General features: G+C 37.2%; 2 protein-coding genes across 6 annotated transcripts in view; one reads left to right on the top strand and one right to left on the bottom strand.

The window, feature by feature from the left end:
• The window catches only part of FUBP1 (far upstream element (FUSE) binding protein 1), a 40,443-nt gene extending 28,782 nt beyond the window's left edge, over positions 1 to 11,661 (top strand). For 2 of the 5 annotated variants that reach the window (XM_011953171.1, XM_011953169.1), the window contains 3 exons: positions 1,007 to 1,081; positions 6,414 to 6,559; positions 6,940 to 11,661. In XM_011953171.1, the coding sequence (XP_011808561.1) occupies positions 1,007 to 1,081; positions 6,414 to 6,559; positions 6,940 to 6,948 (230 nt within the window). In that variant the 3' untranslated portion in view covers positions 6,949 to 11,661. Of the gene's footprint in view, positions 1 to 1,006; positions 1,082 to 6,413; positions 6,560 to 6,799 lie in introns of all 5 variants that reach the window. The other 3 variants (XR_001003019.1, XM_011953168.1, XM_011953170.1) reach the window with 3 other exon arrangements.
• Positions 11,662 to 11,825: 164 nt separating this feature from the next.
• The window catches only part of NEXN (nexilin (F actin binding protein)), a 57,911-nt gene continuing 42,816 nt past the window's right edge, over positions 11,826 to 26,920 (bottom strand). Inside the window, exons 9-12 of the mRNA XM_011953165.1 lie at positions 23,250 to 23,447; positions 19,918 to 20,139; positions 13,499 to 13,684; positions 11,826 to 13,242 (exon numbers count right to left, since the gene is read on the bottom strand). Of these exons, the coding sequence (XP_011808555.1) occupies positions 12,874 to 13,242; positions 13,499 to 13,684; positions 19,918 to 20,139; positions 23,250 to 23,447 (975 nt within the window). The 3' untranslated portion in view covers positions 11,826 to 12,873. The remainder of the gene's footprint in view (positions 13,243 to 13,498; positions 13,685 to 19,917; positions 20,140 to 23,249; positions 23,448 to 26,920) is intronic.

Genomic DNA, 26,920 nt, shown 5'->3' with positions numbered 1-26,920 from the left:
AAACCTGGGAGGCGGAGCTTGCAGTGAGCTGAGATCCGGCCACTGCACTCCAGCCTGGGCGACAGAGCGAGACTCTGCCTCAAAAAAAAAAAAAAAAATCATTTAAGACTAAACTATAGACACAATGTCCTGTTGGGTACTTCTTCAAAAATATATAACCATCATACAGCCCTCCAAATCAGTAAGTCAACATTGATATATTAAGCTCTTTATATCATTATAGATTTCTGATTTTTGCAATGGGTTATATTTTAAAAATATTTTTATAATTTTGATAATCAGATTATCCTAGATTTGGCCAGTCAGGGAGTATATTCAGGGTGGTGCCTATATCCTTTTGAAATATCTGTCATTCTTTTAAGCACTTCCATACTGTCTGGCACAGTAAGATTGTTATTTTGTGCTTTCTGGGCTCCAACCCTTAAGTCAGCTATTTCTTCAAAGAGCTCTGATTCCTTTTAGTAGAGTATGGTAGTTAGAAACGAGACTTGAGTATGTTTGTTGCTACTGAGGTGTAATTGCTGCTAACTTCTTTCAGCAGATAGAACTAGGAAATATATTTACATAAATGCATACCTACATACACATGCCAAAAAACACATAAACATTGATATATGTATATATTTTTTAGAACTATGTTCATATTACCACATCCATTTCAGCATTTTGGGGTTTTCAAGCCTTTTCCTTTTTTGTACTTGTTTACAAATGGTGAGAAACCTGGTATCCTCAGTGTATCTTCTTCTTTGACATACATTTAATTATATGTTCGACATAATCAGTCTTCCAAACAGGTTGGTTTTCTTTTCTGTCCACCACCTCTGTACCCCCAGTACCTTCTATCTTTGGCACCAGTAGGGATGCCACCACTACGTAGTACCTCCCTCCTACTCTCACTGTCACATTGCAGACCCCTGCCAGCTCCTGCACCCAAGGAAACAGCTAAAACTGCCTTTTAAAAACTTTAATTCTGTTTTTCTGTTTTGTTTTGTTTTGCTTGATCAAGGAGATCAGCAGAATCCAGCCCCAGCTGGACAGGTCGATTATACCAAGGCTTGGGAAGAGTACTACAAGAAAATGGGTATGTTTTATACATTTCTGGAAAATACGTACTTAATTAAATTAAAACACAAATTATTCTCTTCAGGAAGAGAATAATTGAATAAAATCACTGGACTCATAAACATACCAAGACAGTTGCAAATTATAGTTTTTAAATTTGTGGTTATATAGCAAGGAAATATTTTTCTTTCTAATTGCATTTGTCAACCAGTTATTAATTGAAACTAGAAATTTCCTCACTGGCACATACAGTATTAGCCAATGACAGTTATATATATTAGTCTGAATGACATAAGGTTAAATTTTAATGTGTCAGGTGAAAATGGATTGTGTGTGATACCATTATTTTTGCCGCAGGATAAGCAGGTAAGAAGTAATCTGCAGTGATGGAAAGTAACTAAGTGATGGAACCAGAATCTGGCTTCCAAGAGGGTCTGAGTCCCAAGCTTGTCTCCCAGATTTGTCTCTTTAGGGACCATTTGGAACCTGATACTATACTTCTGGACAAATCACTGTGTTTCAGCTGCTTTTGCTCTTTAAAAATTGTTACATACCACAGCTAGATGTCACAAATGAAAGCTAAATTGGTAAGCTTGGTTATCCTTCACTAGCAGAAAAAGAATCTATAGGTGGTGGTTTTGTCATAAGAGACCGATCTACTTGGGATTCTCAGTGTAAATTTCAATGTTTTCTTTGCCAAAGAATGTTTCTCATTCTCCGCAGAAAGAAAAATTTCCAGAAGGGTGATGATTTTAATCTTCTAGGTGTAAAATTACATATACTCGATGATAAAGATGTTCTGCACAACTGGTTTCTTTTTAAAGAAAGAAAAAAATTGTTTTTCCTCTTAGAGTGGCTTCCTAGGAGAGTCATGTTCCATCTATTTCTGAGACTATAACAGATTAATATATGTTTTTGTGACGTAGCTTAGGCAGATCTATAGTAGCTAAAATTCTGCAAAAAGAAACTTTTAACTTAAAAACAGCATACTCTGATTAAGGTTGGTTACGTAATATATTTTCTGAACTGGGATCCTTTTTAGAATGAATAGGGATGCTATTAATAATCATGTCCTGACAACATTGTGGTCGGGACCTGTAATCAACTTCAGTGAAATAGCATCACCATTTTAAAAGACTTGAGCATGAGCCACGTGCAGTAGCACACACTTGTAGTCCCAGCTGCTAGGGAGGCTAAGGTAGAAGGATCCCTTGAACACAGGGGATTGAGGCCAGCCTTGGCGTCACAGTGAGACCTGATCACATGTTTGGGTCAAAAATCTTTAACTTCAACTTCTATTTTGTCAATGGGTAATGTTCCCTAGATATGGTGCCCAGTTATTAAGTTATTAAGTAGGTAAAAATAAAGGCTTGTTAATGGATTTAGCCAATTACTGAGGAATGAGTGACTTCTGTGCTTTATTTTACTTTACTGATTATTTGTAATACGGCCGTTAATACACTTACTGTTTAGTCTTTTATGTTTTACTTATTTATGTTTTACTCAAAATGAGTGGGTGGGTTGAGTTCTGATTTTTATTGTTAAGGGAAGAAATTCTAATTTTCATTGTTAAGGGAATAAATTATCTTTACTGTCTTTAATTTTTTTTCTTTTTTTTTTTTTACCATTTCCCTGCCAGTTGGAGATACTATGCTATATTGTCTTAAATCCTCTGTAGGAAAACATGGCATAGAAATAATTAAATAATATAATTAAATATTAAATAATAATGCTGTATGACTAAGGAACCTCCTTATCCCACTTTTTCTATTGTTTTTCTGTAGTACCACAATAATCACCTGTTAGTTTTATTTATTTATTTATTTATTTATTTATTTATTTATTTATTTATGTGAGAGGGAGTCTCACTCTCTGGCCTAGGCTGGAGTGCAGCGGCATGATCTCAGCTCACTGCAGCCTCCGCCTCCCAGGTTCAAGCAATTCTCCTGCCTCAGCCTCCCAAGTAGCTGGGATTACAGGCGCACGCTACCACGTCTGGCTAATTTTTTTGTGTTTTTAATAGATACAGGGTTTCATCGTGTTGGCCAGGCTGGTCTCAAACTCCTGACCTCGGGTGATCCACCTGCGTCAGCCTGCCAAAGTGTTGGGATTACATGCATGAGCTACCACACCCAGCCTCACCTGTCAATTTTATGAGCAAAATAGATTAGTTGAAAACAGATGTAGGTTAAGTTTTCCAAAATTAGGTTTATATTTTAAAACAATTCTAAATTCCCCAGGATAACACCAAACTAAGATAATTTTTTTTCTTTTTTTGAGATGGAACCTCTCCCTGTCGCCCAGGTTGGAGTGCAGTGGCACAATCTCGGCTCACTGCAGCATCCACCTCCCAGGTTCAAGCAATTCTTCTGCCTCAGCCTCCCAAGTAGAGAAAATCTTGATAAGATTTCAGAGTTACAAGGAATCGCAGCAATCTAAAGATGGGTATTTTTAAAGCTAGAATAGAGGGATTTTTTGTAAGAGACCCTTAAGAGAACAAGCAGGGTTTCAAAGTAGAAAGGAGTAATTCCTGTTTGGAGAAGTGAAGACATTTGAGAAAAGTTTGACTTAAGGAAGGCCCTTATGATAAGGACTGATACAGTAGACTCTGAACCCTTAAGAATCTGGTACCTTAAGCCTAAAGGAGGGTAAAGTGAGACTTGTAGGAAAGGTACAGGTATATAGGAAGACAACTGAATGTGAAAATCTATTCAAGCAAGGCTGACTCTTAGGCTGTAATAAAATCTTACAGGCTAACTCTAGAGCAAGTCTTTTATCTTTTGGATGAAAGAAATTTAAGGCTAAACTTTATAGATTATAATTATAAAACTATAATAAATATTAGATAATGTTCTACTGAAGTGTAAACTCAACTGTCTTGCATCAAACAGTAACTAAGCCATGATCACACCACTACCACTGTGTTCCAGCCTAGGTGACAGAGCAAGACCCTGTCTCAAAACAAAAAAAAATCCAGTAACTAAAGAGAATAATAAGGGGAGCAAGGTAAGGCAGTACATGTCTGAAAGGGCAGGGAAAGAGTTCTTTAAAGTCTAAAGTGTTTACTATTAGCTTTCCACAGGGATATAGGAGTTTGCAGAGGTTGTAGTTTTTTAACGGAACATGGATGGAATTTTCTTGATGAATATGCCTGTTTCTACCATCTTACATCTAAAATGAGTAACTCTTACAGTGGGTTTAAAACCTGGAGAATATTGATTGCTACCTTGATCAGGTTTGGTTTCAGGTGTGCAGCTTGTAAGAGAAAACGTGTGGTTTTATTGCTGTTGTTACACCAGAGTATTTGGCAGTTTTTTAAATATTGAAACCTATTTCAGATTTGCTTGAATTGTGTCTTGTAAGAGGCAAATGTTCCTCTTTGATTAACAGTTCCTTATAGAAGACAGGAAAATACGAGAATTTTTAATAGTATATGAGAGTTCTCTGTTACCCAAGAAAAGAGGGTTTGTTTCATGCATTTTAAAAGAATCATAAATCTTAAATTCTTTCACTCAGTTGCTTTGATTCTGTCACCTATTTTACAATGGTGATGGACAGGTTTCTGAAACTAGGAAATTGGCCTTGTTGGCAACATCATACAAACGTAGAAACAGCTTCCTATATGTCCATGTTCCAGTACTTTTGTCTGTGGTAATTATTTCACAAAGCCAAGTGAGTTACAAATGAAATAAAATAGTGCTTAAGTAAAGAAACTGAATAGGAAAACATCTCTCTTCTCAATTTTTTATTTAGAAAATTATGTACCTTCAGGCCGGGCGCAGTGGCTCAAGCCTGTAATCCCAGCACTTTGGGAGGCCGAGACGGGCGGATCACGAGGTCAGGAGATCGAGACCATCCTGGCTAACATGGTGAAACTCCGTCTCTACTAAAAAATACAAAAAACTAGCCGGGCGAGGTGGCGGGCGCCTGTAGTCCCAGCCACTCAGGAGGCTGAGGCAGTAGAATGGCGTAAACCCGGGAGGCGGAGCTTGCAGTGAGCTGAGATCCGGCCACTGCACTCCAGCCTGGGCGACAGAGCGAGACTCCGTCTCAAAAAAAAAAAAAAAAAGAAAGAAAATTATATACCTTCAGAAATTGGGGAAATTAGGTACCACTCAGCTTCATTCATCATTTTTTAAAAGTTTGCTGTATGTGCTTTATATGTACTTTTTTTGTATGAACCATTTCAATGTAAGTTGCAGACAAGACAGTTGGCTCTAAAGAAGCTCAATGTCTGGGCACAGTGATTCACGCCTGTAATCCCAGGACTTTTGGGAGGCCAAGGCAGGTGGATCACTTTAGCAAAACCCCATCTCTGCAAAAAAAGAGAAAAATGTCAGCTAGACGTGGTGGGCTTGTAGTCCCAGCTACTGTAGAGGCGGAGGTGGGAGGATCACCTGAGCCCTGGGAGGTCGAGGCTGCAGTGAGCCATGAATGCACTGCTGCACTCCAGCGTGGGTGGCATAGTGAGACCCTGTCTGAAAATAAATACCCTCAATATTATCACAAACATATAGACTATATTCAAATTTCCATAGTTGTCAGGAATATGTCTTTCGTCGTCTGTGTGTTTTGTTAAATTCAGAGTACATTCAAAGATTCTTGCATTGCATTTCATTGTTATATTTCTTTAGTCTCTTAATTCAGTGAAGTCACCTCATCTGGAAAAAGACCTGATCATGAAAGCTGAGTTTTATGTGTTTCATTGATCTTGTTCTTTATTCCTTGTCAGGTTACTTTTAATACCATTGTGTTGTAATTGGAATAAATTATTGATACTTCTAACATCTTATTACTAATCTATGTGTGTGTGTGTATATGTACATACACTTTATAGGTTACTAATCAGGAAAAAGTCTTGGCTAGGTCTTAAAATAATAAAATCTTTAAATCATTGCAATTAAGTGGGTTTTTTTTGTTTTTTATTCTGGAATCCAATCAAGATTATGCCTAAATCTTTACCTTCCTTAGCTAAAGCAGTGTGGATTTCGGGTTGATTTTGTTTTTTTACTAATAATGACGCTTTAGAACTAAACATTATGATTAATTATAAGGCAAAAAGAAAATAAAGAGCATTTTTTTAATTGCAGAGTAGTTTCCTGACACTGCTAATGAATATTTTAAATAAAACAGGAGTAATTCTGACCCTCTGTGCTTTTGTCTTATGATTGTAATTTAATATTAAAATTTAGGGGGGTTTTTTTAGGTCAACAAGGGCAGACACAAGATTATTCAAAGGCTTGGGAGAAATTTTACAAGAAGCAAGGTATTGTTTTTATTGGAAATGAGATGTTGGACTTTAATTGTGCTTACAGCAACAAAATTCTTTTTTTTTTTTTTCTTTCCCAAAGGTCAAGCAGTTCCTGCTCCGACTGGGGCTCCTCCAGGTGGTCAGCCAGATTATAGTGCAGCCTGGGCTGAGTATTATAGACAACAAGCAGCCTATTATGCCCAGACAAGTCCCCAGGGAATGCCGCAGCATCCTCCAGCACCTCAGGTATAATGTAATTGCTAATTTGTTGATTTCTACTCCAGTCTGTTTTCTGCATGTTTACTGTTTGTCTGTTTGGGAGTGTTTGCCTTTTAAATTTTTATCTGGCAAAGTATAACTATTTAAATGAAGTACTAAAGTGTATTGTTTGGGTTTTTTTGTTTGTTTTTTATAATGTTTTCCGGCATCTGAGTGCTGAATATTTCTGCAATGCCTTTGATTTTAAAAATAATTTTCTTCCCCCAGGGATTTGCAAATCATGCAAGAAGCTACCACCATTTATATTAACCAGTTTTTCTTTCTTAAAGGATTCACTCCTGAATTAGCTCCATTTCAAGGATTTTCTTTAACTTTTTGTGTATTTCTTATGTATCTCTTCTGCACAGGGCCAATAATAAGAAGTGGACAATACAGTATTTGCTTCATTGTGTGGGGGAAAAAAACCTTTGTTAAATATATGGATGCAGACGACTTGATGAAGATCTTAATTTTGTTTTTGGTTTAAAATAGTGTTTTTTTTTTGTTTTTTGTTTTTTTTTTTTTTGCAAATGTACAAAATATCTATCACTACTGATAGGAGGTTAATATTTCTGTGTAGAAATGAAAATTGGTTTGTTTTTAGTATTTAGTGTAGATGTACACATTCCAGCAAATGTATTTGCAATTATGTGGTTGATGCTTTGTGATATAAATGTACTTTTTCAATGTATACTTTCACTTTTAAAATGCCTGTTTTGTGCTTTACAATAAATGATATGAAACCTCCTGTGTCGGTAAGTTGGATATGTGGGTATTTAAAAGATTCATAATTTCTTAGCAATGATAAATTAAGATACATATACACAAATATATAAGCTTTCCCCATGAAATATTGAGTTTTTAAACACTGGCATGTTTTTCCCCCCTTGCAGTATAGTGGTAGATTGGAGGATCTTTTCCATTTATTGTATTTGGCTCTTTCAGCACAAGTAATCCTGGTATCTTCATTTTTTTTCCTTCTGTTTGATTAAAAACTGCATGTGTGTACAATGATCTTCTGGCATACTTCCATTGCATTAACAGTGAAATTTCCTTTTTATACATGACCACTGTTTCAGACCTGTACTGCTGCTATAACAGTTAACCTTTCTGTTCTTAATTTGATAATACTTGATTTCCAAGACTGTTTCGGCATAACTAATTTTAAACAGTTTTCACATAGTGAATATGAGTAGTCTAATAAGAACAGTTTTTTTTCCATGTAAAGCAACTCTTTCAATGTATGTAATAGTGTGTTTCTTTCTAAATTTAGGATAGAAAAGTGAATAGTGTGCAAAAAGTATAGCTACATTGCATCTGCCATTGAAACATAAATGGGGTATGGAAACGTTCAAGCTTTTTTTTTTTTTTCCTTTAAGCAGTATAGATAAGCTTTGTTTTGTAAATGCACAAGTCCAATCATTGAATCAACTTAATTTTTTTATGTACTTGAAGTCATTTTATTACTCTTTAACACTCATGCTGAAGTTCTGATATTTTGTTGAAATCCATTGTTTTACTCTTTGCATATTTGTTGGCTTTTTGCATATTAATATATTAGACTACATGCAAATACAGTCTGTCTTGCCATTGTCTGTTGAAGTGCAGGTTTGATCCAGCCAGTATAGAACTAGCTCTGTAGGGGTGAGGAGGACTGTGCTGTGTATCATCCTTGATTGTGTTCCTTCAAGGAGCATTGCACTGTAAGTACATCAGAATGACAAATTGATGAACTGCAACAGTATCTTTTTGTCAATGTTCCACATAATGCAAATGCCATACTTTGTGTGAATATTATGTTGGAATACAGTGCTGATATCTTGGAAAACCATAACTGCTTCTTAATTTAACATAGAATAATACATAGTTCTGTATTTTTTTTAAAGTGAGCTTAATGGGTAAGTATTTTTTATATGCTTTAGCTATAGCTAAAGAAAACTGATACTTAACAAAGTTGAATAGTATTATTCACTGGTGCTCCTGAAATATTGTTTTTCAGTGTAAAATATGCATATATTCTATATTTAATATGAAAGTCTTGAAATGTATCAGACAGAAGGGGATTTCAGTTTGCAAATAATGAGCAATGTAGCAATTTTAACACATTTCATAAATATATATTTTGTCATTGGTGGGGAGCACCATTTGTTGTTTTGAATATACTTTAAAGGAAGAGGTACAAGGACATAAATGTTGAGATTACCTACAGGATGGAAATAGCAGTACAGTTCATTATAGATATTTTGAAATGTTTTTGATTGTTTTATATAACCTAGAGTGACTTCCCTTACCCTTATTTAGATCTGGATATATAGTTCTAGTTTGAAGTTTAATAGTTAAGGAGTTAGCTATTTGTTATCTTTAAGAGTAGGGTATTGACGTGAGCAATTGCAGTATTTTGCATGATACTGTTTTATAGATGACCTTTTAGGAAAGTGGTGCATTTATTAATTGAACTGAAGAAGTAGTTCAGTTGAATTCAGTATCATAACTCACAAATTGGAGGCTGTTGATTTTGATTCATTTAAGGTTTAAAATCTTTATTAATTGCAAACAGTGCAATTATTTATACTTCACAGTGCCTTCCCAGACCTTCCACCTTAGGTTCTGCTGCAAAAAGCACCAGGTAAGCACAACCTAAGGACATATATAAATAAATATTTCAGTACATTAATGTTGTCCCTGTGAGGTTTTTGTGGTTGTGTATTCAAAGGCAATCTGCTACTGCTTCCCCAAAATGTATTTTGTTATTTTATGCTACCATCTTAGTGGAAAGTCTGTAAGTTGTTAAAGCAACTGTTTACATTTCTGGGTAATGTTTTTTATTTTACTTTTTTTTTTTTTATTAAGACAAGAAAATGATGAGTAGATTGCTGCAGTAATTGATCTACATCCAAATCTTTTTGTATTTTTTCCCCAAATATAGAAGTGTTAAGATTAAGAAAGGACAATTACACAGTTTTCAAGATTTAGGAAATCACTTGTTTAGAAACTTCAACAGCCTTCACAATCTGTTTTATATGATGGACAGAAAATTTATTTGCCCTCCCAAACTATAATTTCTTTCTTTTTTTCTTAAACTATAATAATTCAGTAAGGATATTATGGGTTACAATTTTATTATGATTTTTTTCTTAGACAAAATTTATATGCTGAAAAAGGAAAAAGTTATAAGGCAGTATGTTTTGATAAAAGGCATGTGCATCAGTGAAATGTTAACGGTACAGCAAATAACCTTTCATAATCTGTAGCAATCAGTATTTTTCTGATTTAATAATATTTTAATAACTGACGCTGCATTTATTTAATTTTTTTGCCAGTTTAAAATGTTTGTGTGTTTTTATAGATGATTTTAACTGGTACATATTTTGAGTTAAGATGAATGTATGAAAGCAGCATCTTATCAGTTTTGTTTATTCAATTTCTAAAATGTGCTGATCCTTTTAAAACTCCTGCTTATCTCTGCAACAAAGAAAAATATTCAAAAATACTGCCTTCATTTTCACACACAGTGCTGAAGATGCTGCAAGCACCAAATCATAGCTCATAAAATCAGGTCCTGAGATAGTTACCCATAAAGAGGAATCCTTTGAGTGTATGCCATTGGTGAGCCGATGAGCATGGACCATAGAAGGGCTCAATGTAGAAGGTAAAATTGGCAAATCATAATTGAGAAATATGAAATGTATTCCCATACATAATATGGTATAGGGTGTAATGTACCTGCTTTTGATCACTTTTCATTTTAAAGTGCTATTCACTTGATCTTAAATGTTCCATGAACTGTTAAATTTCTTAAGTTACATAGTTACTACACCACATTTATGTGTATGTTATGTTTTAATAGTCAATGATAGGTATGTAAATATAAAGGGACTCATTGAAACTTGAGAGCCTGTCGAGTTTTGGTTAGTTGTAGATTGCATTTTTATTAAACAAAAATATAGATAGATGAATGATAATAGATATTGGGGCACTGTTTCTGTCTCATGAGAATTCTTTTATTCATTACCATAAGCCTTCACTGATAATATAAGCATTATTTTAAATGACGCTGGTCTTAAATCTGAAATAAATGGAAAGCAGAAAAGGTGAGCCAGTTGATTTGAATGCATTGGATATTAGTGTTAGAAACAATGTATAGTTTAGATTGAAATTGAACTGACTTATTTAGCACTTAAACAAAAATTTGACCATGTTTTTAGTTTTTTTTAAGACAGCTTAGTGTGGTGATACTTAGAATTCTATGGTTTGATGTTTCTTTTAGAAATGAGAAGTATAGTTTTATTTTTTAATACAAAAAATGGTTTTAATACTAAAACTAGTAATTTAATACTAGTTGTTTATAAACATTGTAAAATATATCTTTTAAACAAATTATCTTGGTAGTTAATTCATAAGGGTGGGTTTGGGTAGGAATAGCAGAGTACCTTCAGAGGGAAAGGGGAGTAATTCAGAAGTGATATAGCATTTTGTTTGAATACTCTGCCAGTAAAATCAGCTCTACTTAGAAAGTTATCTGTTGTGTAGAATAATGATGTCGAGTTTACTAATCAGTGAGGATGTCTTGTTTTTATTTTCTGCAAACTCTGCCTCACTTTAAAATGCATTTTAACAATACCTAATTAAAGATAATTTTGGTTCTGAAAATAACCTTATTTTTTGTTGAGTTAGTGACTTCATTTTTCTTGTCACAATATAAGCTTTTGAGGGATTTTTTTAAATTGGTGCTTTTAATAAGCAAATCCCAGGGTTTTATTTTCTTCAGTGATACCCCTATAGAAACTCTTAAATGTATTTGCACATATATATATATTTTTTCTTATGCATGCTCGATGCATTTTCGTCCTGAGAAAAATGTTCTCTACAGAAACTACCCGTGTGTAAAAAGAAGATTGGCTTAAAATGGCTACTGTGATGGGAACAGTGTCTTAGGGAGATGCAGCTTGGACTTGAGGTAAATTGAATACTTTACAAACTGTGGTTTAGAGTTTGCTTTAATGACATTGTATGTAAAAGGTCACATGTTAGCTGTAATTTTGTATTCATTATGGTTTCCTCAATAAATAAATGTACATTGATGAATATTATAAGGGAGTGCTTTGTGGTTTTTTATACATATATTACTTGGTAAAATTTTCTACTTGACTGGGTTTTTTTTAATGTTTACTGTAAGAAAAGATGATTTTTAAAAAGTTCTAATGATAAAGGGGTACCATCTGGTTGTGCAAGTCTTTTTAAAATACAGAAAGACTTTTAAATACAGAAGTTACTTTATTTGGGTTCACATTGTAAAATAAAATTGTCTTCCAGAAAATTAAAATATAAAACAACTTAATAGAACATAATAGCTAATTATTTACAAACTCATTTTAAAGACTAGAATTTTAAATTGAAGGTTGTTCCACTTTTTCCCTAAGTCTGATACATTTAGATCTTGAAACCTTCAGCTATGTTGAAAGTGTTTTCTCTTCAGTGAACTATTAATACAAAAATTTTTTATTAAAATATAATTTGCTCAGACAAGATCACATAAATTTGCTTTATAAATTTAATTATATATTACGTTCGAAAAATAACATGTTTAATTATCCTCAACACTCAACACTGTATAGGCAGTCTTTCTTAAAAGTCCTTTAATTTTTGTTTTTCTCCATGCTCCTCCCCTTTTCCTCTAAAAGGAGTGACACTTCCCCACCCCGCTCCAATCCCAATATATCTGCTTCAGAAAGACTTTGAAACAACCACCAAAATGGTATACTACTAAAGAAAAAGTCCACTCAAATTGATAGGTTCCAAATTAATTATCTCAGCTATTTCAGCCTAATTTTAGGTGTAAAAAGCTCAGAAATGCCATTCCTTCATGCAAAATAATGTATTCTACTTAGGGGTGTGTGTGTGTGTTTTTAACATAGTTTCTGTAAACGTCTATGGGAAATACACAGCCTTTATAATAGGTTCTGACAGAATAATTAATTCCCCCCCCATAAGTACATTTTATTGACTGTTACTGCATAATAGGCGATAAATCTGATGCTTATTTGGAAAAGAAGAAGGCATTCTTTAGATGAGCTGTGTTTTGAAGACTGTTACGAAAAGGAATAAGAAGTCAACATAGTGGCACTCCTGGTTTCCTTTTTTGGCCCCACCACAGAAAAGATGGATGTAGTAAGAAAGCTGGAGTGAAAGAGAAAGTTCCAAGGAGAGGGAAGGGGAGCTAGTAGTCATCAGCTAAAAAAGAGAAGAAGAAAAGTGATTTTAAGAAAAAAAAAAAAATTAATAGAATAAAAGATAAAAAGTGATTAATTCTTACTTTCAATGGTAAGAATACAGGTACTAGCTGCAGATCCTTTATTGTTGACTGCTTTACACATATACTCTCCTCCATCTTCTGGGAAAGTTTCTGGTAAGTAAAGGCAGTAAGTTTCTCCCCTTTCAATATATTGATAATCTTCTCCATCCTGCAATATTTCTCCTTCAAACCACCATGTAATTTCTGGTTTGGGTTCTCCTGTTACTTTAACAGTAAATCTGACTGGCTCACTGTCTACAACTGACGTGTTTTTAAGAGGCTTCTTGAACCATGGAGCTCCTGATCTGGTTTGCTCTTCATCTTCAGTAGTGGAGCCATTCATGATGCTACCTTCTTCCTCCTCCTCCTCTTCTCTTTTCTATATTAAAATAAATGGATTCAGGTTGGCATTTATAATACAGTATTTTCAGGGCAGCTATTTAGTAACAATTTTGAAGTGAAATTTGTTTTTTAAGTAAAGAACATAAAAGTATGCCTACTACAAAGTGTACTTAACAGTACATTCCAGTGACTTGAAAGAAAGCTATTAAAACATTTTTTTAACCCACCTAATTATAAAACTGTGGGTTTTAAGAGGGCATCTTTGGAAAATAAAGGATATGTAAGCCTGGTACCTTTTGTAGTGCTGCATCAATTTCCCTTTGTTCAAACTGCATGCGTAGTAACTTTTGTTCTTCAATTCTTCTTTGTTCTTCTTCTTCTCTTGCCTTAGCCATTTGTTCAAATCTAGCTTTCATATTCACTTTGTGAGTAAATGGAGCCTCGCTTTTTCTTGCAGGCCTAACATCAACATCATCTTCCTGCAAGAAAGTGGGCCAAGATTAACAATTGCTTGCCTTCTAAAAACCAAGTTTCTAAAGTTGTTGCTTAGAAGCACAAAATGATTAACATGTTTGTAATGCATATTTTGGCTACACTGCAGACATTCAGATTTTTTCTGACTCCCCAGTTCAGGAAAAGTGATAGGTATATTTAATGAAGCATTCTCTTAGTTATAGTCTTTTTCTCCGAATGTCACTGGGACATTGGGACAATAATAATCACTGGGATCCTAGCCCATCTGTCCTACCAACTCTGCTTGGTTTTGATAGCACTTAATTGAAAAAGGTCGGAATACTATACATTCTAAATAATTGTTAAAAATACTCCCTTGATTCCCATAAGTCCATACCATTCCCTACTACATAATAGGAGAAAATCTATTCTTTCTCACTTAATGATCTTCCTTCTTTACCCTTCTTAGAACTACGTCCCTGTGAATTCCATCCAAATAATGTATTAATGGTGAAATGGCAGGGAAAGGGTGTTTACAACTAACAGAGACAACTGTTGAAAGAGGCAATGACTGAAACATGGGGGAATCACTAAGTAAAATATGTTTATGTCATCTGAGGGGTGAGTTGGAAGCCATGGTAATAAGGGAGTGATTTAAGAGCAGAGTTTGAACTGTCAAATAGTGTGTCTAGGAAAATAATAATTTGGTAATGATAAGGTCTTTTAGAGCAGTTTTGGTGGAGTGGGGTTAATGTGGGTAGTTAATTCATGGTTTCTAAAGTACTTCAGTTGTAGTTGACTTTGGTTTCTAACTAGGCATTTGTGGATCTAGTTGGAAATCTCACCATTTATATTTCATAGTACTATGAAGAAATTGCTCCACGTTGCCACATCCAACTAAAGGGAAATTTGAAACAAGTGCTAGTTTAATTGCCTATATAAGAAAAATCTTGGTTCGGGTGTTTCACTTCCGTTTGAGGTGTTGCACCTCACACCTCATACCTCGTACCTATCTCATTTCCGATGTAAGGAGTAGGAGGTTAAAAAAGTTGGATCGTTTTTCTGGCTCTGCATTATATTTTTTATTTGATGTTAGAAAATCATGGGACATCAGACAGCCTGCTACCTGATGTGTCGATTGTGCCATTATTTACCTTCAGTTGATAAATATAATGCCTGACTATGGTTGTTGCTAATGAATGAATGAATAGCTTTTTTTAAAAAAATATTATATATGAAAGACTAAGAAAAATACATGTTAAACCATGATTTGCTTACTGTAGTTTTATCTGAACAGACTTCTGAGACTTAAAAAGGACCTCTTTGTTCACAGTATACACTTTTTTGTTGTTTACCAAATGAACCTTTAAGATGGAATATTTCAGCAGGTACAAAAATTGCTATTCTGAGTCCCTCCCCGTTAATAACTTGCCTTTCAGATTTTGGCCTGTTTGTGCAAATTCATAACTATTCATTTAGCTGCCTCAAACCTGCATTTAGAAAATAAATTTGAGTAAGTAAAATAATTTCTCTTGAGCTGAAAATTTATGAGCAGTCCTTCAGTCAAGTACAGTTGTTAACTTTTCTTGAGCTCCTAAAAAGCCAGGTTAAAACATGTTTCTGGGAAAGAAATCTAAGAGAGTAATATAAATGGAACTCTGTAGGTACATTCTTTATAGGGCATTGGTGCTCTCAGCCCATGAATGTTGAAGTCAGCAGTTAGGCAGTGTATTTTCCTTGAGATACAATGGGGCATAAGATAATTTTGGAGTAGACTTTATTAGAAACTCTAGAAATTCAAACGTTATATAAGGCATTTAAGTACCAAATGAGGGGTACATGTTTAAGTGCTACAGGAGCTGGGATGGAATTCTCTGATTAGGTAAGGTTATATAAATGAGTTGAGCCTTGACAGAATATAAACATTTTGAAGACACACTGAACATTGATACATCTTGCTCTGTCACCCAGGCTGCAGTGCAGTGGCCTGATCTTGTCTCACTGCAACCCCCATCTCCCGGGTTCAAGCTGTTCTCCTGCCTCAGCCTCCTGTGTAGATGGGATTATAGGCGTCTGCCACCACGTCCAGCTAATTTTTGTATTTTTAGTAGAGACAGTGTTTCGCCATGTTGGCCAGGCTGGTCTCAAACTCCTGACCTCAGGTGATCCACCCGCCTCAGCCTCCTAAAGTGCTGGGAATTACAGGCATAAGCCACCACGCTCAGCCGTTAACCTGTTTTTAAATAACGAGTTCAATCACCTTTAACGCAGAAAGGTATGATAGGAGGGACTTCATTGTCCTCCAGACAATGGATATTCTGATGGGGTATAAAAGTTCAGCCATGTCCTAATATCACATCCATGTATACTAGAGTAACAGCAAGAAAACAAGAAGTCACTTATTTTTGTTTTTCTTACCTACATATTTTGTAGGTATAGGTATGACTGCTAGAGTTTCACTACTGGTGACAAAAGGAAGTAAGTGCATGCTGATTGAACTTTTCTTTACCTTCCATGTTACACCTATAAATACTGATCTTGGGCCATTCATCCACTAAATGTTGATGTTCTCCAGGGTTTAATTCACTTTCAACAATTAACTTTCTAAGCAGCTTTATCTACTTGTACTTTCCATTGCTATCCATAAAAGTTAGAATCTGCTTGCCTCACACCTTAGTTCAGGACCTTTGTTAGACTGCCTTTACCTTATCCAAATATCGCTCAAACTTTACATGCCAAAACTATCCACCCCAACTCCCCAGACCTCATTTCTTTATAGCATCATCTAGTTATCCTGAAGTAATGATAGCCCCCTCTGCAACCAATTGCCCAAAAAGCAACCTATAATCCTTTTTTGTCTGTTTAACTTCTAACCAATACCAGAGTCTAACCTAGCTTTGTTAATTAGGTCTGTTTTTCTCCCTTGGCCCCAACTTCATGCCTATCTTCCAGTTCATCCTCCGTAGTCCCAGAATTCTTGCATAAACCTAAATATTTCATTACTCTGACCTAAAGAGTTGATTATTAACATTGTTTCCCAGATCATAGTGCCTGCAAGATTTAAAGAGACCTTCATTAACTAGCCACAACTTATTTTACAACTTTGTATCCTATCACTTATTCTGTGACCTTTGCCTTGTAGTCCTTTGAACCTGTTTTCCATTCCCCAAATACATTTTTACAACCTCTGAGTTAATCTGAAAGGCTTCTCCTCTATCTGGAATGCCTCTCCTCTTTACCTGTAACTTTTATTCAGCCTTCACACTCAGCTTAAATGTCACCTTGGCCCTGTTAAACATATCCTAGGTATATGGACTCCACCTAGTTTGATTCTGTAATAACTTCTATTGTAGTACTTACAACAATGAGAATTTTCTTCAGTCATACGTCATTAGACTAAACTTTTTTTTTTTTTTGAGACGGAGTCTCGTTCTATCCCCAGGCTGGGGTGCAGTCTCAGCCTTCTGAGTAGCTGGGACTACAGACCTGTGCCACCACACCCAGCTCATTTTTGTATTTTTAGTAGAGACAGGGTTTCACCATGTTGGCCAGGATAGTCTCAATCTCCTGAACTGGTGATCCACCCGCCTCGGCCTCCCAAAGTGCTGGGATTACAGGTTTGAGCCACCGCGCCTGGCCATAGACTGAACTTCTTCAAGGCATGTTATATCCACGTATATATCCCCAAAACAACAGATCCAACATGTTAAAAATGTTCAAAATTTTTTAGATGTTAAAAAATAGAAATGGTGTTTGCTTTTGGCAATGATGAAAAGGTTTATCTACAACTAACCCAGGCCTTAGGCTTGTATGTCACACAAACTTAGGTGCATTTCAAATTAGTTGATGTTTCACAGCATCTCCATTTGTCTCAAATAGCTTATGGAGCCTCTTCCAAACTAGTCTGGTTTCCCGTATTTTTACTATATACTCTCACTATTCCTTCCTCTTTCTTCCTCTCCATCACCATCCCCAAGTCCTGCCAGTTTTGACTCCTGCATACTTATTTGTCCTTTCCATCCCAGCCCTAGTTCAAATCCTCAGGCCTTCTCTGACCCTGTACAAAACAGTAACATATACTGTTATTTCTCTTACTCTGCTTTATTAATCTTCATAGCTTTCGTTAACCACCTGATAATTGTTTTCCACCCCTCCCGAGCCCCAACGCATCTATTAGATTCTAAACAGTATATGAACAGGGACTGTAAGTTTAGTTACTGATGTCTTGTGTCCAAAGCAGGAACATAGTAGTCATTCAAATTATTTATTTATTTGAGATGGAGTCTCACTCTGTTGCCAAGGCTAGAGTGCAGTGGTGCAGTTTCGGCTTACTGCAATATCCACCTCCCGGGTTCAAGCCATACTCCTGCCTAAGCCTCCCTAGTAGCTGGGATTATAGGCACCCATCATTATGCCCAGCTAATTTTTGTATTTTTGTAGAGACAGGGTTTCACAATGTTGGCTGGTCTTGAACTCCTGACCTCAGGTGATCCACCCTCCTTGACCTCCCAAAGTGCTTGGGATTACAGGCGTGAGCTACCGCGCCTGGCCTTGAATGATTTTTTAATGTATGTATCTAAGACCACATAGCTTCAGCATGATCTAGCTATATAGACAATATCTGTCTGACAATATCCATGCTTTATTGTTTTAGAGACAGGGTCTTGCTCTGACACCCAGGCTGGAGTGCAGTGGTGCAATCACAGTCCACTACAGCCTCAACCACCCAGGCTCAAATCAGTCCTCCCACCTCAGCCTCCCAAGTAGCTGAAACTACAGGCATACATCACCATGCTCGGATAATTTTTTTGTGTTTTTTGTACAGATACGATTTTGCCATGTTGCCCAGGCTGGCCTTGAAATGACTCAAGTGACACATCCACCTCGGCCTCCCAAAGTGCTGGGACTACAAGCGTGAGCCACTGTGCCCTGCCAATATCCATGTTTTAAGAATTCCTGGCCGGGCGCGGTGGCTCAAGCCTGTAATCCCAGCACTTTGGGAGGCCGAGACGGGCGGATCACGAGGTCAGGAGATCGAGACCATCCTGGCTAACACGGTGAAACCCCATCTCTACTAAAAATACAAAAAAAAAAAGAAAACTAGCCGGGCGAGGTGGCGGGTGCCTGTAGTCCCAGCTACTCCGGAGGCTGAGGCAGGAGAATGGCATGGCGTAAACCCGGGAGGCGGAGCTTGCAGTGAGCTGAGATCCGGCCACTGCACTCCAGCCTGGGAGACAGAGCCAGACTCCGTCTCAAAAAAAAACAAAAACAAACAAAAGAATTCCTTCACATGGCATCTAAGACTCCATCATCATCTCAATTATGCTTGCATCTTCATTATCTTTTGCTGTCCTTTGCACTCATGCATGCCTCAATAATAATGAATTGCTTATAGTCCCAATAATTGGCATACAGTTTCTTCGTTCTGTCCTTTTATTCAGTCTCCTCTGAAGGCGCTCCCAAATTCCCATATCTGTTTTGCTAGCTAAATACTTGATCAAAATATATTTCTAGAATATAGGTTAAATTCTGTTAAACATTATAGGATAGGAATGCTGGCAGAAAAAAAATTTCTAGATCTGATTTAAACCAGTATTCATAATCACAGAAATAGTCCTTAAGCTAGAAGGGATATTACAGGTCAGTGATTGCCTCTTTATTTTATGTTGGAAGGTAATTCAAATTCATGTCATCAAAATTCTCATTTAGGCTCTTCCACACTGAATTACTGCTGTAACTTTGAGCAAGTATTAGACTTTATGGGTTTCATCTAAAAAATAAAGTGTTAATAATCTGGAGTTTAACTTGAATATACACTGGTTCTACTGACTCAACTAAAACATATGCCAAAAAACATTATTTTAGTTGTATAATTTTTTTGTAGAGATGGGGTTTCACTATGTTGCCCAGGCTAACCTAGAACTCCTGGATCATGTGATCCTCCCTTCTTGGCCTCCCAAAGTGCTAGGATTATAGGCATGAGCCACCATGCCCAGCCAAAAAATACTTTTGAACATTTTTGCTAGAGTGAACCATTTGACATTCACTATAGGTTTTAACACTGATAAAGGTGATTTTGAAACAATGCTAGTCTTTCAAAGTCTAAGATCTACATGTGTTTTTGCTATTTACTTCCCAGATTACTGTATACACCATGATTAATTTTAAGTACTAAAACTTATTTCAAAGCCAATGTTACTTCTGTTAAATTTGTTATTATTACTGTATCATAACTGTGTTAAATATAAGGGTAATATACCTCATGAAAATTTTCTGCTTCTCGCTCTTTAATTTCAAGGTCAATTGCTCTCCTTCTTGCTCGCTCTTCTTCTATTTTTTTCTGTATTTCTTTTTCAGACAACTGTCCAATTTTTTCAAACTTGCTTTTTAGGTTTTTAGCTTGAATAGAGCCACTCCTTTTTAATTTGATCAGTTCTTCATATTCTCTGCTCAATCCAAATGTTTCATTTTCTTCCTCTTCCTTAAAAAAAAAATAATAAGTTTTTTGCTGCTGTTTTAGAAAGAGTCTCATTATGTTGCCCAGGCTGGCCTTGAATTCCTGTGTTTAAGCAATCCTCCTGCCTCAGCTTCCCAAGGAGCTGGGACTACAGTCACATGCCACCATGCGTGACTCAAAAAAAAAAAAAAAAAATTGAATATCAGCATACTAGTTTGTACAATAAACCATCCAAAAAATGTGCACTATTTCTTATTTGAAACCAAAAATACAGCTTAACCTCTTCTCTAAATGCAGTGTCCAGATTTACTAACTCAAAATGGTGCTACAAATTTAAGGCATTATTGAAAACATTCTACTTAAAATACTATTCGCATCAGGGAATATGGTTAAAATCCTCTGATATCCCTTAATAACCTGCTAAAACTAAAATATTCATGACAAAATTAGCTTTTCCTAGGAGTTGCAGGAAGGTCTTTGTTAGGGGAAGGCAAAAAAATAATTGAAAGAACAGTAGGCCAGGTGCAGTGGCTCACGCCTGTAATCCCAGCACTTTGGGAGGCCGAGGCTGGAGGGCAGTGGCGCAATCTCGGCTCACTCAAGTTCCGCCTCCCAGGTTCACACCATTCTCCTGCCTCAGCCTCCCGAATAGCTGAGACCACAGGCGTCTGCCACCAGGCCCGGCTAATTTTTTGTGTTTTTTTAATTGAGACGGGTTTTTACCATGTTAGCCGGGATGGTCTCGATCTCCTGACCTCGTGATCTACCTGCCTCAGCCTCCCAACGTGCTGGGATTACAGACGTGAGCCACCATGCCCGGCCCATCTTGTTCTTTTGTTCAGATTTCTTTCCTCTGACTTTCCACAATTTATTATTACTAGTCCTTTGTAATATTTATCAAACTCTAATACCACCATATGGAATAGTAAAATACTACAGGTATTCCTGGTATACTTTTCCTGGAGAAGACCTAAAGTTCTAGGCAGAGTTTTAAAAGGTGGAGGCAGAGGGTGTCACAGTCTGGGATGTTATGACATGAAGCTTAATTTCTTGACTCAACCAAGGGGTAAGAGAAAACGTTCCTTTATACTATTTCCACTTTTTAGACTATGTGGGGTGAAAATACACGACTCATAAGAAACCTAGACCTTGGAATATTTTCCTACAGCACATTGCTGGTATTTATTTATACATTTATATTTATATTCTCAGGGTCCACTAGATAATTTGCCAGCCACACCTGGGGCAGAGAAGTAAAACTTCCCACATGCCCAATGCCCCAACCCATAAAAAACGGGCACCTTCCAAGAGATTGCAACTTCTGTGTAGGAACTCACTCGGTTCCTAGGTCATAAGTTGGTGAGAGGACCCCACCAAGGTGCCTGCCAAACATGCCATAGCATTGCCAGTCCAAGTCATGAGGCTACATGTTAGACCCCGATCCTGTTCATGTGTGTGTCCTGGCCCCTGGCAGGGACCAAGGCTGATGGTGAATACAGGCCCCAATTCTACTTTTCTCTTCTGCTGCCCACGCAACCCGGGCCACCCAGAGGGATAGCGGCAGAGTCCCAAGAGGGAAGAAAGTTAGGCAGGGCCTTGGGAAGGAGGCTGATGAAAACCCATTCCAGGCCTGAACCCGGGAGACGGAGCTTGCAGTGAGCTGAGATCCGGCCACTGCACTCCAGCCTGGGCGACAGAGCAAGACTCCGTCTCAAAAAAAAAAAAAAAAGAAAGAAAGAAAACCCATTCCAGGGAGGCAGGAAGGCGGCGTGAAGCTCTAATAAGCAAAAGCTATAAAGGGCATGCTTCATCGTCCAATCAGCTTTCACTATATAAACACACAAATTCAAAGGTAAAATTAAGAATTTCAAGACAGTGGCTGGGCATGATGGCTAATGCCTGTAATCCCAGAACTGTGGGAGGCTCCGGTGGGAGGATCGCTTGCCAGGAGTTGGAGACCAGCCTGGGCAACAAAGTGCGATCACCCCATCTTTAGAGAGAGAAAAAAAAGGCCCGGCTCACGCATGTAATCCCAGCACTTTGGGAAGCTGAGGCAGGTGGATCACGAGGTCAGGAGATCGAGACCATCCTGGCTAACACGGGGAAACTCCATCAATACCAAAAATTACAAAAAATTAGCCGGGTCTGGTGGCAGGCGCCTGTAGTCCCAGCTACTCCAGAGGCTGAGGCAGGGGAATCCGGGAGGCGGAGCTTGCAGTGAGCCAAGATCGCGCCACTACACTCCATCCTGGGCGATAGAGCGAGAATCCGTCTCAAAAAAAATAAAACCAAAAAAGTGCTGGGCACAGTGGCTCACACCTGTAATCCCAGCACTTTGGGAGGCCAAGGTGAGCGGATCACCTGAAGTCAGGAGTTCGAGATCAGCCTGGCCAACATGGTGAAACTCGTCTCTACTAAAAATAACAAAAATTAGCCAGGCATCGTGGCACATGCCTGTAATCGCAGCCACTCGAGAGGCTGAGGCAGGAGAATTGCTTGAATCTGGGAGGTGGAGGGTGCAATGAACCGAGATCGTGCCATTGCACTCCAGCCTGGGCGACAGAGCAAGACTCCATCTCAAAAAAAGAAAAAAAAATTAAAAATTAGCCAGACATGGTGCTGCATGCACCTAAAGTCCCAGCTACACAGAAGGCTGAGACATGAGGATCACGTAAGCACAGGAGGTCGATGCTGCAGTGAGCCATGTTCACACCACAAAAAAGAATTTCAAGACAGCAACCTCAACATTAAACCCCAAATGCAGGGCCTTCTGAACATGGAGTCTTGTGAGTGCACAAGGTGCATGCCCATGAAGCTGGCACTGTATAGTCTATATATATGTATTGAATATATGCATATTTATGAACTATAAATATAAATAAATAGTAATAGCTCAGTCCCTTGCAAACCTCGATACTTTTTTATTGAACTAGCCAGGAAGGAGTAGTTAAAGCAGACTAGAAAGTACACATAATTGTGCAGACGCCTGTACCATGTAAGCACCTCATAGTAGTATGTCGACTATGTATATTCCTAAAGGTGAATAATAATACAAAGTTATTATAAGGTGATATAAGTAAAATATTTAGCTAATAAATATGGGTAATATAAATAGATACTTCTTAAAATCTTACCTCTCCCATTTCCTGTCTCAGTTGTTCAAATTCTTGTTTCTCCATTTCTAGCTTATGCTTCCGTTCTTCCTCTGTTCGTCGTTTTTCTTCTTCCATTTTTTGTTTTAATAATTCTTCAAAATTAATTTCCAGTTTTCCCGGTGTAAGAGATTCTTGAGAGATTGTCTTATACATCTCGGGGGAGTCATCATCTACTACCTATTTAAAATAATTATTTTATCACTCTGGCCAGAATTAAACATACTAAAAAGGGACTATTTCTTGAAGAAACTGGGATTTCTTTACTGTTTGTTTTTAATTTTGGTTTTTGTTTTTTGAGACAGAGTTTCAATCTTATTGCCCAGGCTGGAGTGCAATGGTGTGATCTTGGCTCACCGCAACCTCCGCCTCCCAGATTCAAGCAATTCTCCTGCTTCAGCCTCCCGAGTAGCTGGGATTACAGGCATGCGCCACCACACCCGGCTAATTTTGTATTTTTAGTAGACAGGGTTTCTCCATGTTGGTCAGGCTGGTCTTGAACTCCTGACCTGAGGTGATCTGCCCGCCTTGGCCTCCCAAAGTGCTGAGATTACAGGCGTGAGCCACCGTGCCCAGCCGGATTTCTTAAACAGGTTTCACACTGAACAAAAAACAAGGGGACTTAACAGTAAACAAGAAAGTCTCAACACAGTGTTCAAAAATAAATAAATAAATAAATGGGAAGAATTATTGGTAAATGTAAGACTGAGGTATTTTGTAACTATCAGGTTACCAGGAAATGGTAACCATCTATTCTCCATCACAATGAAGACAAAAAATACTTTATTCATACCATGAGTACTTTGAATTAGACATTAAGATTTCCTAATTTGAGAACATTTTTAATTGGATTAAAACGGCTCTCCAATTTGGTAATTAAAGCGTTTAAGTTAATCATGATTTTGTCTGAATGAATTAGATAACCCATCATGATCTCTTCATAATCAGGCAAAAATCATTCTTAGTGCTATGAGTTTATTGTTTATTTGCTGTAAGGCTAATTTTAAAGAAATAATAATAGATGATACTGAGAGCTGCCAAGTACAGTTATAAGCACTTTACATGTATTAATTTATTAAATCCTATAACCCTATGAAGTAGTTACTAATATCATTTTACAGACAAGGAAACTGAGGCACTGAAAAGTAATTGTCTAAAGTCAACACAAATACTATGTGGCAAAGCTGGGATTCAAACTTCAAAATCTTTCTAATAAGATTATAGGCCAGGCACAGTGGCTCACGCCTGTAATCCAAGCCCTTTGGGAGGCCAAGGCAGGTGGATCGTGAAGTCAGGAGTTCGAGAGCAGACTGACCAACATGGTGAAACCCCGTCTCTACTAAAAATACAAAAATTAGCCGGGTGTGGTGGTGGGTGCCTGTAATCCCAGCTACTGGGGAGGCTAAGGCAGGAGAATCACTTGAACCCGGGAGATGGAAGTTGCAGTGAGCCGAGATCACACCATTGCACGCCAGCCTGGGTGACAGAGCGAGACTCCATCTCAAAAAAAAAAAAAAAAAGATTATAGACCAGGCATGGTATAACATAACCCTCTGGCCTGAACTGTGACCCTGTGGTTGAAATAGACATAGGAGAACAAGACAAGGGGTATTATTCATTTGCTCCAAGTTTTATCAAGGCAATCCAGGCTTTACCACAGAACTATTTCAACTCAGAAATGATGTTTAAGTGGTTTACAATTCAAAGACTGCCTGTAATTTTTAAATTTTATATATGTATGAACTAAGCTATAGTAAGGAATCACAATACTTACTCCTGGATAAATTACAATACTTATTTGTGGATAAGAAAACAATATAAATGTAAAAGGAAGTTTTTCTCTCTTCTCTTTAGAAATGTGTTTAGGAAACTTGGTTTTGTTTTAATGCAGTTTTCTCCCCTGCATTTTTTTCCACTAGTGAATCATGGTAAAAATGCAGTTTTGGCCTACATATCTGCCCCGAGGACTAGGTCTTGTAATCTTCACAGTTACTTCTCTTCTACCGCTTCTAAACCTGCTTATTCTCCAAAAATTAAGTGCATTCACAACGTCTGTAGGATTTCTATGTAGAAACCATTTATGAATCAGGGATTACCTACTGCACGCAAGATTTCAATATCACTTGTTCCATCAACATTTACTGGAGGTCTGTTATGCTAGGCATTGTGCCACATGTTTGATAACAGTCTTGGCCTCATGGAGTGGAAAAGACAGCCATACGTGATAACAATACAGGATTAGCGCTATGATAGAAGAGTACTAAATGCTGTAAGAATTCATGGAAGAAGGTGCTTATTATCAGGAAAGGCTTTCCAGAGGAAATGGAAAGTTATGAATTGGAATTAGGAGAGCATAGGGAAAGGAGTGAGGGACATCTTTCAGACAGTGTGAAGGCTGAGAGAGTCTCACTTTGAAGAAATACAAACAAATTTAGCATATTTGGAACAAAGAGCAGATTAAGGAAGAATCAAGAAATGAAACGGGAGCAATATACAAGAGCAAGACTATAAAGAAATTTGTTTTAGAAGTTTTTGGATTTTTACTTAAGAAAAGTGTGAACATATTAAGCAAAACAGTAACAAAACACAATCAAAATTTCTTTCTTCTTAAAGATCACTCCTGGCCTTACAGGAAAGAATTGGTTACAGGTAAAATAACAAGTTAATTAGGAGTTGGTCCCAGGCAAACTGTAACAGTAACTTGGATTATAGTAGTGGCAGTGGAAAATGGAGGGGAAACTGACAGATTTTAGAGTGATTTAGGAGGCAGAATAAATGAGACTTAGTGACTGGTTGAACATCAGGCATGAATAAGAAGATAGAAGTGTTTCAGGCTTCCAAGTTTCTGATTTGAGTATCTGTGTGGGCGATAAAGCCAAATAAATACTTGGACATATGTGTCTGATGCTCACCTATATTGAGGAAGAAAACCAGCTTATGATATTACCAAAGCCAATTACAATGTATCAAGAAGGAGATGCAGGGCTCAAGTCTCAAATTGCTTGAAAATTGTTTGTCAGATAACTATACATTGTACAAACATAAAACTGGTATAGGAAGTACAGTCATAACCTTGTAACAGTTAAGTTAGGTATCAATTTCCAGGAGTGATGGGTGAGCATTTTGGAGAGAGAAATGATTCTGATTAAATGACTCAGGTCACTTAATATATAGTGGGTGGGATGAAAACTAAAAATAAAGAAGGAAGGAAATAAAGGAATGAAGGAGGGGAAAAGGGAGTGTGGGAAGGAGGTGGGGAAAGAATGGAGAGGAAGAAAGGAAAAGTTAGGGGAGGAATCTCCCTACTTCTTCTTCTTCCTTGGATACTTAGTTCTGGAAAACATGTCTTCCCAGAGAAGGGAAATAATATTCCATCCTTTGTGCCAAGCATGGCAATTTAAATCAGAATCTTCTGAACACTAAACTGAAGCAAATACCTTCAATCAACTGGTGTTATTCCACCAGTTGGGAGACTTCAAAATACATTTGCCATTTCTACTCTTCGCACAGATTCCAGAAATAATAGGGTATTCTCTAAAGTCTAATGATTCTATTAATATATTCTCGGCCGGGCGCGGTGGCTCAAGCCTGTAATCCCAGCACTTTGGGAGGCCGAGACGGGCGGATCACGAGGTCAGGAGATCGAGACCATC

Source organism: Colobus angolensis, unplaced genomic scaffold (genome assembly GCF_000951035.1).
Source record: "Colobus angolensis palliatus isolate OR3802 unplaced genomic scaffold, Cang.pa_1.0 Scaffold359, whole genome shotgun sequence".
Lineage (NCBI taxonomy): Eukaryota > Metazoa > Chordata > Mammalia > Primates > Cercopithecidae > Colobus > Colobus angolensis.
The sequence above is the reverse complement of the archived record's forward strand: the minus strand, read 5'-3'. Positions and strand labels throughout refer to the sequence as shown.